At 35.8% G+C, this 16,383-nt stretch overlaps 1 protein-coding gene across 1 annotated transcript in view; it reads left to right on the forward strand.

The window, feature by feature from the left end:
• Window positions 1-913: 913 nt before the first annotated feature.
• LOC306848311 (disabled homolog 2-interacting protein-like) overlaps window positions 914-16,383 on the forward strand; it is a 98,369-nt gene continuing 82,899 nt past the window's right edge. The window contains exons 1-3 of the mRNA XM_079382777.1: window positions 914-1,143; window positions 2,454-2,575; window positions 3,260-3,386. Coding sequence (XP_079238903.1) covers window positions 1,062-1,143; window positions 2,454-2,575; window positions 3,260-3,386 — 331 coding nt within the window. The 5' untranslated portion in view covers window positions 914-1,061. The remainder of the gene's footprint in view (window positions 1,144-2,453; window positions 2,576-3,259; window positions 3,387-16,383) is intronic.

A 16,383-nucleotide genomic window follows, 5' to 3' on the forward strand; every position in this document is an offset into this window, starting at 1 on the left:
TCACAGGTGTCTTGATATTATTTATAATGCACAATTAATGCAGACACAAATGTAAACGCAAGCCATGGTTAACTGTACTTTTCATCTCATGTGAATGAAAGAGAAAGAGAATGTAAGTTTCAAAAGCGCAGAAAATAGTATCTTTAACATGTTAAAGGATTGTTTTTTTCTTTTCTTGCAAAGAACATCTACTTTCATTTACTAAAAATTATGTTTTAATATATCCAGAAACCCATGTATGTCAAGCGTGGTCATGGGGCCATGCATTTTTACACATTTAGTGGCAAAAGATTAACTTTTGAATATTAATTACATGAGGCTGACGTCCAGTAACATAGCTTAATTAATATTCATGAGCCTAGCCTTCCACCCAATCTGCCTTTGCCTTTGCCTCTGATCTAATCTTGTACTCCTACTAAACCAAGCATATATCGCTGCAGACCGGAGACCTCCAAGTGAGAGGGACTTATGCCGCAAATAGGTTGGGACAGCTCCAAGAGGGAGGGTAGGTTTAGGGTTGGGTTTGGTGTAGGGCATATTAACAAGGCCCAACCCATTTGGAGCTGGCTCCGACCTCTACTAATCGAACGTAACGTTACGCGATTAATATTCATGAGTCAGGCCTTCACGTTATACGTTGAAGTGTATAAAAGCATAATCTCCTATTTTTTTGTGACGTGACTTAATATAATCAGTGTAATTTGTTGTTCTCCAGGATTCAGTACGAACCTGCCAATTTCAAAACATCTGTCCAAATGAAAGAGTCGCTTGTGTTTTTCAAGCTTGGTTCTTTCTTTAAAGAGAGAGAGAGTTTTGTGTTTGTGGACAGATTAGTTGCTTCCTTCGTAGAGAGTTTAATCCGTTAATTTAATTAAGGTATTACAGACGTGTCTAGTGTCCCTTCACTCTCGGTGACCCGCACGCGCGTCTGAAAAAAGCGGGTCAACAATCTGCACGCGCAAACCATCGTCATTCGTTTTACATCATACAAATTTAATTTTGATGCCACATTTAGTCATTATGACGCGTCCATCAGGTGCGCGAATGTCCTGAAGCGTTGCATGTTGAATATGTTTAGTGGTCCTACCACTATGTCAACATACATCACCCGCTGTCAGCACCAGGGCTGGATGAGGGTCACCGGTAAGTAACTTATCTGTTTTGGGCCGAAACTAGTTTATTATGAATGTGATTAACTTTCATGAATAAGTTTGTCTGCCATATGTTTACTGTGGTTGTTTATTTGAGTACAGGCTATATAAGGGTGACTGGAGCTATCATACATTTGACTTCAGTCAGTATTTCTTAGGGTACTTCTATTTTAAAAGTCAATTCCTCTATGTACACAAGTCACTATAAAAAGTTATTGAACATTATTACATGAACACTGAGTAGTTTTTTCATGTGTAAGCACGTGGCCATACTTTATGGTCATTACACAGCTTGTTATAAGCTTTCCAGAAAAGTGTAGATAACTGAAAAAGATGGAAAAGGTAAAATATCAAATACTGTTGTAAATTTCTGCAATATAAATATATATATATATATATATATATATATATATATATATATATATATATATATATATATATATGTGTGTGTGTATATATATATATATATATATATATATATATATATATATATATATATATATATATATATATATATATATATATATATATATATATATATACATGTGACGTCAAATATTAACAAATGTGTCAACTTTCCCCACATTTGTCAGGCATTTATTTTTTAAAAACAACAACAACTAGTAATTAATTATTCACAGTTTAACTTTTTCGGCTAAAATCTACCTTCATTATTAACTCTTATTTGAATGCATGAAATAGTGTTTTTTTCTTATGTTCTTTGGTTTATGCAAAATGAATAATAAGCTTGGCGGACAGAATTCACGAAAAACAATTCTGTTTTTAAACAAATATAAATAGGTTGTTGCAAACCAACATTTGTAAATCAGGTATCAAGTCTTTTTTTAGTGTGTTATTGCAAACAACAGACATCTTTCTTATATGTTTAATGTGGCCCAGGAATATATTATATATCTCAGTGTCTTGCCCTTGAAATGATTTAATCATTTTCCTGATTAAATATAAACAGTTCCAAATCTCAGGGGATGAGAGCACAGCCCCGGAGGTACACTGTAACTTTTATTTTTAAACTCAGCAAATTATCTTAAAGAGATTGAAGGCTCTCTAATTCAGTTAACCATTGTGCTTTTAAACAAAACAATACTCATGCAACTGAATCTAGGCCAAGCAGGAAGATTGTCCATTCATAGAGCTGTATGCCAGCTGGCTTTATGACCACTGGGTCACCTTCTGTTTTTAGCTGCTAAGACTCACACTCTTCGGTCCTACCATGATTGTAATCGATCCATCTCTTCTTCCTCATCTTCTTTTCTCATTTATCATACATTTTCTGTTTTACAGATATGAAAGGTTCATCAATTCACTGGATATCTTGTGGAAAACCACTTTCAGAACCAATAGGATGGCAGGTCAAATTTTGCTTGGTTGCAGAATGTCAACTAGTTCTCCTGGACAAGAGAGAGGTATAAATATATAGTCATTATATATAACATAATTTCAATATATTGGCCTATTGGGGCAGTCGTGGCCTAATGGATAGAGAGTTGGACTTGTAACCTGAAGGTCGTGGGTTCGAGTCTCAGGTCCGGCAGGGATTGTAGGTGGGGGGAGTGAATAACCAACACTCTCTCCACCCTCAATACCACGACTGAGGTGAGACCCTTGAGCAAGGCACCAAACCCCCACTGCTCCGGGTGTATGTTCACTACTGTGTGTACACTTGGATGGGTTAAATGCAGAGCACAAATTCCGAGTATGGGTCACCATACTTGGCCACACACCACTTCCCTTTCCCTATTAATCAGACTGATAGGCTACTTAAAGCATTAAAACGTTTCTTAATAATTAAAGCATTAAGAAATACAAATATGACTGCTGATATGTGCACCAACATCACTTCTATACTTCGTTATTGATATGTGAAAATGTATATATTTTTAGTTATCGAGACTTCAAAAATGAATGAGTTTTAGTTCATTTTGGCTCTGACCTTATATTTCATGGTACCCTTTGACCTCAAGGGGGCAGCACATATCAACAAGTTCATAGTAACAGGTCAGAGCAGAGAGGATGAGCTCTCTTTAGCATTCTAGAGTCTTTCTTATAGGCCCACTCTAAATCTATGTAAATCTGTGGCTTGTCCTTAGATCAGTCCAATGCTGTTCCGAGAGCGCCGTGCTGAATCATGCACCGTGTGGCTCCTGCGACGCAGCACCAGCATTCCCGAGGGGGTTCAGCTCCGTAAAAACCAGAGCACCCAAACTAGAAATGCCAGTGAGTAGGATCTGGAGCAATGCTTGTATGCACCTGTTGTAGTTCATTTTTTTTCCTTTTGAAAGGGAAGAAACACTGCGATGTGTAATAAAAATAGTAGTCAAATGTCATTAGCAAAGTGGAAGATGAAAACAATCACTTGATAGCTGCTGCTTATCTGCGCTACCCTTGTAATGGAATCTTTATCCTGAGTTTAGTAGGCCTATACTGTTGTAAATGAGGGATTTTGACATTTGCTGTGCTAAAGATAGGAACAACTTGTGCAAGTTAATACGATTTAGCCACTTGTTTTGTAATGTACAGTATTTCATTGCTTTTATTCATATTGTGGATTTCGCTTCATTTGAACTTCAAAATGCCACTTGAATTCATTGTGTTAAAGTGCAGATGTGACACCAATAGACAGACCCGTGAAATAGAGCATGATGGAACGCACTGTAGTCTGTTTTCCGTTTGTCTCGGGCAGGCAGCAAACCAGTAATTTGCAGTGGGAGGCATAATTATGATGGTGTTACAGGACAGCTATTGTTTAGAATTGCCTAATAAGGACTCTGGTTCACAATGCAGTTGAATTTGGGGACGAGACACATTATGCGAGTGCATGTTTTGTGAAAAGGCCAAAGAGAACTCTTGCATTAAATAGGCCAGTACGGATCTATCTGTCTGTCTGTCTGTCCGTCTGTCCGTCCGTCCGTCCGTCCATCTTTTTTCTAATTAGTAAATGTCACATTCAGAACCATTCAAAAGTTTGGGGTTGGTAAGATTTTTTTTAATGTTTTTGAAAGAAGTCTCTAGGTGGTATTTATTTAAAAAAAAACTAATATTGTAAAAAAAAAATTTTTTTTTTATTATTATTTTCTATTTTAATATGTTTTAAAATGTAATTTATTCCTTTGCTGGCAAAGCTGATTTCTTGTTTTTATCAGTGTTGAAAATCATTGCGCTGCTTAATATTTTTGTGGAAACTGTGATACTTTGTTTTTTAGGATCCTTTGATTATTAATACAATTCAAAAGAATAACATTTATTTGAAATAGAAAAGTTTTGTAGCAATGTAAAATTCTTTAATGTCACCTCTGATCAGATAAATGCATGCTTGCTGAATAAAAGTATTAATTAACAAAAAAAAAAATCATAAACACTGACTGCTCTTCGTATCTCATAAAGACTCTTCTCTCTCGTGCAAGCTGTGGTGTCATTGCAGCTCAGTGCTGTGTTAATGCGTGTATCAGACACTGGCAGCTTGTTGCTGACTCAGCAAATGTCTCTGTGCTTTTATTCTACACAACCCCCCCACACACACTCCCTCCTGTGCATCATCAGCATCCTAATCTGTCATGGCTCTAAAGAGAAAGACACTTGATATCCATATGTGGCTTGAAATCCGATTAAAATTGGATTTTTGGAAATGCGTTGCAGTCTGATCGGATTTCAAGTTTCAAGTTCTCTTCTCAATTGGGATGTTAAGTCTGTAAAGTCTTAAAGTGCTGTAGTGTCTGCGCTCATATGTAGCATTAATTGTGTTTTGAATGGTCTTGATTGAACGAGTGAGCAGTTTTGGATACAGTGAATTTCTTAATAGTACAATAATGCCTTTTCTTGAGTTGTGAGCACTGCGAAGTATGATGGACATGAGCATAAACAATATTTCTAGTTTTCTGCCCCCTCTCTTCACTGTAATTGCTAATCTCTTATAAAATATAGAGTAGAAAGATTTGATGTTGAATGGATCATAACTGATCCATACTGGTTTAATTACTAGGATAATTGTGGACAATTAGATTTGAAAATGAACCAGAATTAGGTGTAGTGTGATCAAATAGTTTATTTAAGCACTTTTTTTCTTTTCAAATGAAAAAAAAGCTCTTTTTTAATCATTCTTGTTTATAAGTTGATTTACACATTTTCAAGAAAATGAACAAGGCAGCAGATGATTCTTACAAAGCATTGCTAATATTTACTGATTTCCCGCAAAAATTGGCACTTTGATATATTACAAAAGACTAGCATGATCTATAAAAAATAAAGAAAACTTATAAATTGATTACTAGTCTAAACAGTATTTCCAAGAAAACATGTTTTGTTTGAGATTATAGAGAGGCAAGAGAAAAATCTTGAATATTTCCAGTTTTTCATCTGAAAAAATGCATAGCATCCGCAGACATGACAAAAATGAGAACATCATCTCTAACCAAAGTAGTGAAAATATTTAACTCCCCTATGCTCACCTCATTTCTATATTGTGAAATAAAATCATAAAAATTAAACTTATTGTATTTCAGCTAGCTGTCGAGGCAGCATTTATCATTTTCATATTAGTTTACCTTGATGCACTATTATAACCAAAAGACAATAAAAAACTATTAAAAACAATAAAAACACGCACACAATTTCTAATGTTAACCAAAATAAAAATTAAAATGTAAAATATTAAAATCATTCAATATATTAATAAAAACAATAACTTTAATGCTTAAATAACACTGCCTGTGAAATATATCGAGAGGATGGTAGAAAAGGCATGCTCTCATAGAGAGAGGGAGAGAGGAAAAGCAAGTGTTCAAGATTTAAAAAAAATCCCTGCTGTGTCTTTAAGAGCTCTGGCACTCGTGTGGGAGTGAGTGGGGCCCAGAGAAGTGGCTCAGCCCAGCTCAGATCTGCCAGATGCAACGCTCCAGCCAGAACGGAGCGCAGGCAGACAGGCTGCACGGGAGGCAGCGCTCTTCTGGCAAACGGGTGACAAGGCAGAGAGAGAGTGTACCCTCCCTGTGAACCGTTGCCGTCTTCCCCTCCCTTGGCACTGAGAGCATGTCTGATTTTGCCTGTCTTTGAAGTTATGGAGTTGGACAACAAACTCAAGCTGGACGGCCACCATGGTAAGAGGAGAACTTGGATATACTTTTAACAAAGAACATGAAGTGTTGAGAGCCAGATAGTGATGTGAGCTTGTGTATGTGGGGCTGTGAAACAGATTAGAGCAGGTTGCCAGGGCTTTTTTGCAGTTTTCTTATTTTGTTGCGATGATAGAACAACTGTGATCTGTACTGAATGTGTGTAATTACGCACTAAAATGTGTCTTTATTCCTTAGGGAAGGGTTTAGAACGTGTGTTGACATGAACAGATGAAAACACTGTAACATCAACAGATGTGTTCGCTCAGGTTGCTACTGTTACCTCAAGGCAGGCTGAACCCTGCATTAAATCTTACCTGAAATTTGATCTACAACAGGTCAAAGGTTCACGTTCTGTCCGACAGCACTGAAAACCATTACTTACACCCTACAAATTTACTGTGCACCAGAAGAATTTGAGTATTTGTCGATGCTTTTAGTAGCGAAAAACAAACCTCAGCCTTCAGCTCAATTACTTTACATTTAATTGAATTTAAAATGAGTTCCCGATAGTTGTAAGTGTATTTAAATGTTATCACGCTGTTGCATTCGAAAAGATTTACGCCATTGTATTCAGGAATGAACTTGTGGTTCATTCTGGTTGTAGTGTTGTTGATTAATGTCTTTCTAATGAGACTGAATTGCAGTGTATTGAAGGATTTAATGTCTATGTTCACGCTGATGTGACAGTCATGTGGGCTGCAAACTAATAAAACTTTCAGAGCTTGTCAGACCACAGTTTTTCATCGTGTCAACTTGTTTGAGGCTTTTGAAAGGCATAAAATGGAGTACATCAATAAAATTTTATAATAATTAGCTATCCCACTAGATGATTACAGCCCGTTTATGTAGGTAAATAAAAAAATCACCTTTTCTTCAGTGTTTTAAATTATGTTTAAAACTTTTGCTGCCATTTTAGGGCTACAATTGAATTGCATAGTGACCAAGCCACTGTATTTTTAGTTTAATTTATGGTTTATATAGGCCATTTAAGAAGTATTTTGTTGGTAATGACACAAAAATGCTCTGCTGTGTTCATCACTTTAATTTTCACCAGGAATCTGAAATCAAACAGAATTGTTCAGATATTCATCAGCATAACCCATGTGAGAGTTTTGCATTTCAACACAAATTTAAAATGTTTGAGTAAATGAATAATTCATTAAATGAGCTCTTTTGCTATGAGAGATCCGATTGTTTATATCTGCTCCTTACTGTTTGCCTTACATTTATTCGCTCGTTCTATTTCGAAAAAACCTTTCTATGCAATGAAAAGCCAAGGAAACATTTGAAACATTTAGTGGGATGGATGTTTTCTGTTTGTTGCTTCACTTTGGCTAGGAATATGTGGTTAAAGATCTTCCATCAAATATTTGTTGGGCTCAGAGAAATCCTGCTTGTAACTTTGCTGAGGCTTAAATATCCCAGACATGGTTCTGAATAGTGACAATCTTTGTGAAGAACATAATCCTTGTGGCATATCAAGATGGACATAATCTCCTTTAGATATTAGGACAAACATTTATAATTTACTCCATCTTGTTCCTGATGCCCCATCCTGGGTTTTATGCGATATTTAGGCCTGTTGTTGTTTCATTTGGTCAGTGTCGCTGGTGACTGTCTCGCCATTGTTATAGCAAAGCATCAGATTGTCCTGCTTTTGTTCGTGAAATATGTTTGGCAGCATTCTGTTTTGGTCTTTTATCCATTTCATTTGCTGGCATGAAGTCTGGCTGTGTTCCAAACACACGATGTGAGTGATGTACTTCGTAATAGACATTTCTGCTGTAACAAACAAGCTCTTTCAGTGCAGGGCTGTATTATTTATGGCATACGCCTGATAACTTATGATAACCTCGTGTTATTCTGTAAAAAGTTTTCTCCTGTCTCATCTTAATTTGTAGAGACATCTATAATTAAACTACTTGTAGGATAACTCCCCTGAAAAGAAAAACTCTTGTCTCATTGTGGTGGTACTGAAATGTTAGGTTTGATAGAGTGACCTGACTAGGGCTGTGTTTCCCAAAGCATCGTAAACCTTTGAAACCATTGGTACCAGTAGTTTCTATGATCTACTTAGTCTTTCTATGCTTTTGGGAAATTCAGCCCAAACTCGATACAGCAACATTGACACTGAAAAATAGCAAATAGGGAAATGACTGGGAAACCTGTTTGGTAATACCAGTGGTGTGCAGAAATTGCACACTTAAAGGGATAGTTCACCCAAAAATGAAAATTCTGTCATCATTTACTCACCCTCAAGTAGTTCCAAACCTGTATGAATGTCTTTGTTCTGCTGAACACAAAGAAAGATATTCTGAAGAATGTTGGAAACAGAGCAATTCTGGGGCACCACTGACTTCCATAGAATTTATTTCTCCTACTATGTAAGTCAATGGTGCCCCAAAACAGCCTGGTTACACACATTCTTCAAAATATCTTCCTTTGTGTTCGACAGAACAAAGAAATTCATACAGGTTCATGGATTTTTCAAATGTTTTTAAAGAAGTCTCTTATATGTACCCAGTCTGCATTTATTTGATCAAAATACATTAAGAGCAGTACTATTGTGAAATATTATTTAAATTAAAAATAACAGTTTTCTATTTGAATATATTTTAGAATGTAATGTATTCCTGTGATCCAAAGCTGAAGTTTCAGCATCATTACTCCAGTCTTCAGTGTCACATGATCCTTCAGAAATGATTTTAATATGCTTATTTGGTGCTTTAGAAACATTTATTATTATTATCAAAACAATCGATGTTGTGCTGATTATTATTCTTTCTGAATTCTTTGATGAATAGAAAGTTCAAAAGTAGTTTATTTAATTGTAAATGTCAGAAAGAGGAATGAAAATGGTTGAGTATAAATTCAAATTCGGAAGTATGAAAGACATGTTGAATTCGACCCCTTTCATGTACCAATGAACAGCGACAGTAGATCACAGATGTACTCGAAATCTCTTTTCATTAAAATGCATTACTCCAGGCTAGCAAGAAAATATCCCTTAAAGTTTCACAGTTATGCCTTGGGTAGGCTGGATGGTTCAGGCTTTTTATCAGTTGTGGGAAATCCCAGTTTAGTCATAATTGATAATAGAGGGTAGTCAACTGGAGTCTTTATTCTGCCCATAGACTGGGGAACAGCACTCCCCTAATTGCATAGTATTAAATGAATTAATTATTATTGAGATTTATCAGGAGGGTAGATGAAACAATAGAGCGCTCTTATTGCACTGAGGCTATATTTTAGGAGCACAGTGGATGCCTGTTTTATAGTAGGGCAAATCACTTTAAGATACACTTTAATGGCTTAATATCAGCTTTTGAAAGGGGATTAGACATCCAGCTATGAACTTAACAGAGTTAAAGATGTTATCTGCCTCTGTAGATATCTTATGCCATCAAAAAGTGATTTTAAGAAATAAGATCTAATATTTCTCGACAAATTCATGTTTTTTAGCTCCCAAGTTCAGCATGTTTTATAGCACAAGTTGTGTACAAGAATATTTCTTAGTGTTTTTATATCAAAAATGTCACTGCCACCAGAATTGGTGTGATCAAATGTAATCATTTTTAGAATTAACCATTGTACAACCCATATTGGTCAACCACTATTCTGCATATAGGGGTGAGACATGTGTCCTTCCATGTCTGTGATGGTTACAGCCGTGGTTTACATTCTGCTCTCAATGAAAGTTCAAGTGACACAAAGTTGACCTTTACCAAATCCTGAATGGCTCCCATTAAGCAAAGGACATTTTAGAAAAGGGCAGCTGTAAAAATGCATCAGAATCAGGAGTAGGTGGGCGGAACAGGCTCTAAATCCTGGACCTGGATGATAAGGTCGTTGTTAGTGATTTGCAGAGATACTTTTGTGATGTTTTTGTCTTGTCATTAGAGATGGATGGGAGACAGCTCTTCCACTGTCCATACTTCGCACCATTTATAAACGATATCGAGTCTTTTCTTTGTTTATTCCAGATGTGAAGAGTCTTTGACATGTGAGCCATCATAAATCCATGTGGGCAATTGCATTTGAAGTCAGAATTCCTTTGAATGTGAACTTGGCCCAGCTGGTTGTCATACTTGACAGAAGTGCCTTTGTGTCTGTAACAGCAGCTGTCCAAATCCCAGCTCTCTATCGTTGTAGTAGGATGTTTAGACTAGAACTGTACGTCAAGTCACTTGTCTGTTGGTTGAGCTCATTTTATGATCACAGCCATTGTTGGGAAAGCTACTTTGAAAGTAGTTACGAGCTATTCATCATGTTCAAGCGGCACAGCAGTTCAGCTATTCTATTGAATAATTTGCTTTTGTTTTCAATTTGACAACAGATTTGTAGCACTTTAACTAATGGATAATGGTCACATGGTTTCTTTTTTTAAAAGAAATTAATGTATTTTTTATTTTTTTTTAGCAAAGATGAATGAAATTGATCAAAATTTACAGTAAAGACTTTTTATTCATCAAGGAATCCTGAAAAAAAATCACTGTTTCCATTTAAAATCTTAAGCAAGACAACTGTTCTCAACATTTATAATAAGAAATGTTTCTTGCACATCAAATTAACATATTAGAATGATTTCTGAAGGATCATGTGGCACTGAAGACTGGAGTAATGATGCTGAAAATTCAGCTTTGCATCACAGAAATAAATTTCATTATATTTTATTTTAAATCGTAATAATGTTTCACAATTTTACTGTTATTACTGTATTTTTGATCAGCCTTGCTGAGCATAAGGGACATTTACATTTAGTCATTTAGCAGATGGTTATAAAAAAAAATAGCACTGACCCCAATCTTTTGAATTGTATTAAATGTTTATTTATATATTGTGATGATATTTTTATCTATTTGATGATAGTTTGAGACAAGGTGGCTAATTTTAATGAGATGGGTCGGGAATGTTGTTTCTTGTTGACTTTAAGGTGGTAGCTTTACTTTTTTTAGTTAGTTTGCTCACAATGATACTAACAGCTAAAAGCTAATGAGAGCAAATGTTACCGTATATGTGCCGTGAATGACCAGTCCAGCCAGTGCGACGCACATTATATGTCTGGGTGTCCAGACGGCTTTCAGACACTGCTAATTTGATGTCCTTTATTGCTGTAGTGCAATATGAACCCTTGAGAGCAGGTTTTAGGTGGCATGAAGTAAAGCACATGCACTTTGTGAGCTGAGCTTTTTATCTTCACTGAAGCACAGATTGCTGAAGCGTTGTAACTGTTGCTAGGATGTCCGGTGGCCAAAGAGCTTTTATCGCCATGGTAACATTGTTTTAACTATCCCCCTTTCTGCACATTAGATTGATGTGTGTTTACACTTTTTAACTTGTCATTTGAAACAGATGTCACTGGTGTGTTTTGCACAATCAGCAAACTCTATGCTGGGTGCCTGATTTTTAAGTTTGATGCATGGATTAGTATGACAAACATTAATTTTGTTATTTGCTTGTTTGTTTTTAAAGGAACATTCCAGGTTAGTTACAGTGTGTGTGTATCAACATCATCTCTGGAATCCAGAGATGACCATATTAAATGTTTACTCATTCGTCAGTCTGTAAACAGCAAAAGAAAATGTATTTACAGTTATAATGAAGCCTAGCAGTGATTTGCACATCAGCAGTCACGGTTGTATCATCTAGTAAATGTGACTTGTTAATAGGGGTGGGCCATGTACTGGTAGACATGATTAATCGGTAGAAATTTATCAACCGGTGGAGATTTTGGACTATTGTCCAAAACTTGACGTTTGCGTGTCACTACTCTTGGCTAAATCATTTTTGTAACTTTTAATAAGAAGACATATTTATTTAATTTATACAGTGAAGAATGTGCAGATTTATACAATGTATTTATTTGTTCTATGGTAGTTTTTGTCCTATTGCTTGTATTTTGTTTCTTATTCTTATTTAATTGCTGGTATTTAAAGACTGTTTACTTGTCTTCTGTGAGCTTGAATTTTTGTTTAGGCAATTTTTTGGTGACATTGACACTGGTGACAAGAATTATAAAATTTCTATGGTATCAAATTTTGATATCATAAAAACCTTATTTAAAGCAAAAAATAACTACATTATTGTTACCATGAAATAAAATTACTCATATAGTGATATAAGATTTTGGTCATATCGCTCACCCCTACTTCTTTATATTTTTTAGTTAAGTCAAGTAGGCAAATATATTATATATTAAACAAATAAAATAAAATGTTAAATTGAGCATGTAAATAATATATATTTCTAAACTTTGCCCAGAGTGTAAACACTGTGTGCTTTTTATTTATTTATTTATTTTTAAACCAATTGTGTGAGTTTGAGGCAGGACTGTTTGACCAATGACATATGGGGAAAGTTTTTTTTTTTTTTTTAAATCATAATTTTTGCGATACTGTAGAACAGATATAGCACAATAAATTACTTGACTTCAATGACAATTTGAAATATTTTATATTGCACTGGATACAATTTAATTATGTCAAAGCAGCTTCAGGAAAAGACAGGAAATAAATAAACAGGAAAAGAACTGTTAATATTGCAAAATTCATCAGTTATGAAACAAATTCAATTTCTTCTATAAAGCAGCTCTACAGAAAACAACAGTGTCATTATTCAGCTATAAATATAACAAAATTAAATGACTAGAGTTTAAAAAAAGAAAAAAATCTCTACTGACTGCTTAATTATACTGAATATAATAGCATCCAAAGCCATTTCAAAAGCACTGCGTAGTTTGTACTGCTTTTTCACATTACTGGGAGATTAAAGAGTCTGAGGCGAGGCAGGCCTTCCCATAACACTCCCTAGAGCCTGCGTTCTGATTGGCTGACATTCCAAAGGAATTCGGCTCTCCAAAGGGGGATCATTTCCCCAAAAGATGGTGGTGCAGAATGAGAGAGAGAGAATACCGTTACTAGGCCCCTAAATGCTCAGGAAAATAGTAACCACTGTCCCTCTTGTTCTCCTGTTCTTCCTCCTTTCATTCTCCTTTCTTACCAAAAGTGGGAGGCTTGGCTTGCGCTCAATGTGGCAGGCCTGAGCGGCGCGTTAGAATTCTTGTGGTAATCTCCACCACCGTGTGGAGGCAAAACAGCACACAGATGGATGTAACAGGCCGGTTTTGTTTGTATTTCTCAGTTAGGAGATAGTGCCGGACACATCCTTGAGTCCTTCAGCTTGTGTGTCGTCCTCTCTGTTTCTGATTATTCTCTTCATAGGACGAGGTGACCTGCTTCAGAAACTGGCCTATTTCTAAGACGTCCCCTGGGGGCAACCAAGGTGAGAAGGAGCTGTTTTTGGGCTCCAAAAAGATGAGATGTAGGGCCCACTTTCTTTTAAACAGCATGCTGTACGCTTCAGGCTCAAACAGGAAGTATGGGACATCCAAGGCTCCATCCCAAATGGTACACTAAGCCCTCTTAAGTCCACACTTTGGTTCTGTAATCTTGCATAGGCTGTTAGGGAGTAGTCGAATCATAAAATGTGCCAGGCTATGAACTTTTTTGGGGGAAAAAACAACTGTGGAGAAGCAATTTTATAACATCAATTAACTTTAAACTTTTTATGATGCAAGCCTTTCTGTTTTAGGATCGGCTGTTGAACAAACGGATCCTGTCTCTTTTCTGTTTTACATTTTTATGCTGTTATTCCCTTTGCAAGTATAGCTACTAAAAATAGGATTCATATAACATGAAATTTAGAAGTAGCAAGACTGCAGAGTATTTTCCAATGAGTTTTGTTTTATTTACGACTTTGTAAAATCTTTTTTACAGTGTGCAGGTCTAACTAGTTGCATTGCATGATAACAATTTGTGCAATAATTTCTTATTAATGATTTATTGAATGAAAATGATGTGAAATATGGCTTCCAGCTGTCAGTTTGAACATTGCAACATAGTGTTAAGTCATCTTACGGAGTCACGTTCCTGCACTTTGAAATGTGCTGGAGAAAAAGCTTTAAACAGCCTGTAAACTTGTGTGGAAACGTGGGAATTATTCTCTGGCCGGCAGATCTCTGAATCCAAGGGTGTATATTAGCTCTGTCAGCAATTAACTTTTTATGATGCAGGCCTTGCTGTTTTAGCATCGACTGATGAACAAATGGTTCCTGTTCCTATTCTGTTTTCCATTTTTCCGCTGGTATTCTCTTTGCCTCTCTCTCTTTCTCTCCATACTTTTTATCTCCCTCATGTACCCTCCCCTTTTTTGTCAGGATGTAGTTTTACTCCAAAGTAAGGGTATTCCAAGCCCGGCTTTTAACTATAAAAGCTGTGGTGCTTTAGAGATGGCTGATGTAGTGCCTCTATTGATCCCGTCTCCTGGCAACCTCTGACAACAGATGAGTAAAGGACAGGTCTCTGAAATCACAGACAAGACTTTTCTTGTGCAAAGTAAAAATATAGGCTTGCCCTGGCCTTGAGCATTCTGGGAGATTTGCTCTGTTTTTCTTGCACAACTTGTTGTGTAGATGGTACCGGTAAAATTTGGTTATCATGCAAGTGGAGGTATAAGTGGATGACCTGTTTTTAAGAGGGGTCTCATACTTTGCTGGCACTCATTGATACAGAGTACAATCAGTTCAATCTTTGCAGTACCAGGAATTATTTTTGAATATCAGCATCTGCGCTCTCTTCCATCTCTGCTTGAACACTCTTATTAGACAAAAGCTGTTAGTCACACAAGCAATGTTTTGACTATCAACATTAAATTTGGACAATAATCCGGCCAAGGCTGGTCAAGAGGCCTTCTGACCAAAATGAATTTGCATGAGCTGAACCAAAATGTAGTTTTCTGACTAATTTGAACTAAAGAAATACAATTTAAGATAAATTAAAATGATGTTTAAAGTTAATATTGACGGACAGTTAGAGATTTTTGTATTTTCCCATTCAATTAAAAAGTTGTATTATTTATTGATGATTTAAAGTGTGTGTGTGTATGTGTGTGTATATATATATATATATATATATATATATATATATATATATATATATATATATCTTAATTTATATTTTTGTGTATATTGCTTATTTATATGAAAAAACTATAAATATATTTTATGTATCATTTGTATATTCCCTCTGTCAGCAATTAACTTTTTATGAGGCATGTTTTAGGATCAAACCTCCCCTTTTAAACTATGTATGCAAGTATAGCTTCTATATTTAAAAAAATATAAAATAAATAAATAAATAAATAATAAAATAAAATAAAGATTTATTTTTTGATAAAATATATATTTCTATAATAATCTATATATATTTTATATATTAACTAGACTATATACTGTATTACTTCTGCCAGCAATAAAAATAAATATTTATAAATATTTATAAAATCTAAAGTTTGTCAGTTCTCATGATATTTACAAGGTTTGTGAAATTGTAGTTAATCTGAATGCAATTAATATTCGGCAATTTGAATCTTAGTTCTTAAATCGTGACTTACTGCCAATGGCAGTGAAGCGTCCTCTCTGTTTATTGCGGGGGTTTAATGCAGACATGGTGGAGCTGTTGGAACAAGCAGGTGTTTGGCATATTTTATCCACGGCTCTTTGATGGCATGGAGTCCATTGTGCTAGACGTTCATTAACATACCAAAGCAAAAGAGAAAACCCAAAGTCCAATTATTTAACCGAGCATTGCGGTAGAGATGTTCTGCAGGATGCATATCGGCAGCTGAGTGCAGATATTTGAAAATATTGTGACGGCTGCAGTGGAATTGCTTTTACTCGTCTGAAAAATGCAGCCTCATCCACTATCCAAGGGTTATAAATACCTCTCATGGCCCATTTTATAGATCATAATTTAGAGTGCACATGTTCAGCATAACCTGCCCCGGTTGCCCCAGGGAGAAGACCCCTGTAGACAGAAGTGGACTACTTATGAACCTCTTTGATGTATTTCCTGTTTGAAGTAACATCATACCTGATCTTAATGTAACAGCACTGCTTATTTGAGGGTGTGTGTTTGTGTGTGTGTGTGTGTGTGTGTGTGTGTGTGCGCCTGCTGGCATGATGATGATGATGATGGACCCTCCGGTTTTAGATTAGACTGAAGGACAGTAGACAGCAATTCCAGAAAGTGCTGAGATTCTTGAGA

Source organism: Barbus barbus (genome assembly GCF_936440315.1).
Source record: "Barbus barbus genome assembly, chromosome: 28".
Lineage (NCBI taxonomy): Eukaryota > Metazoa > Chordata > Actinopteri > Cypriniformes > Cyprinidae > Barbus > Barbus barbus.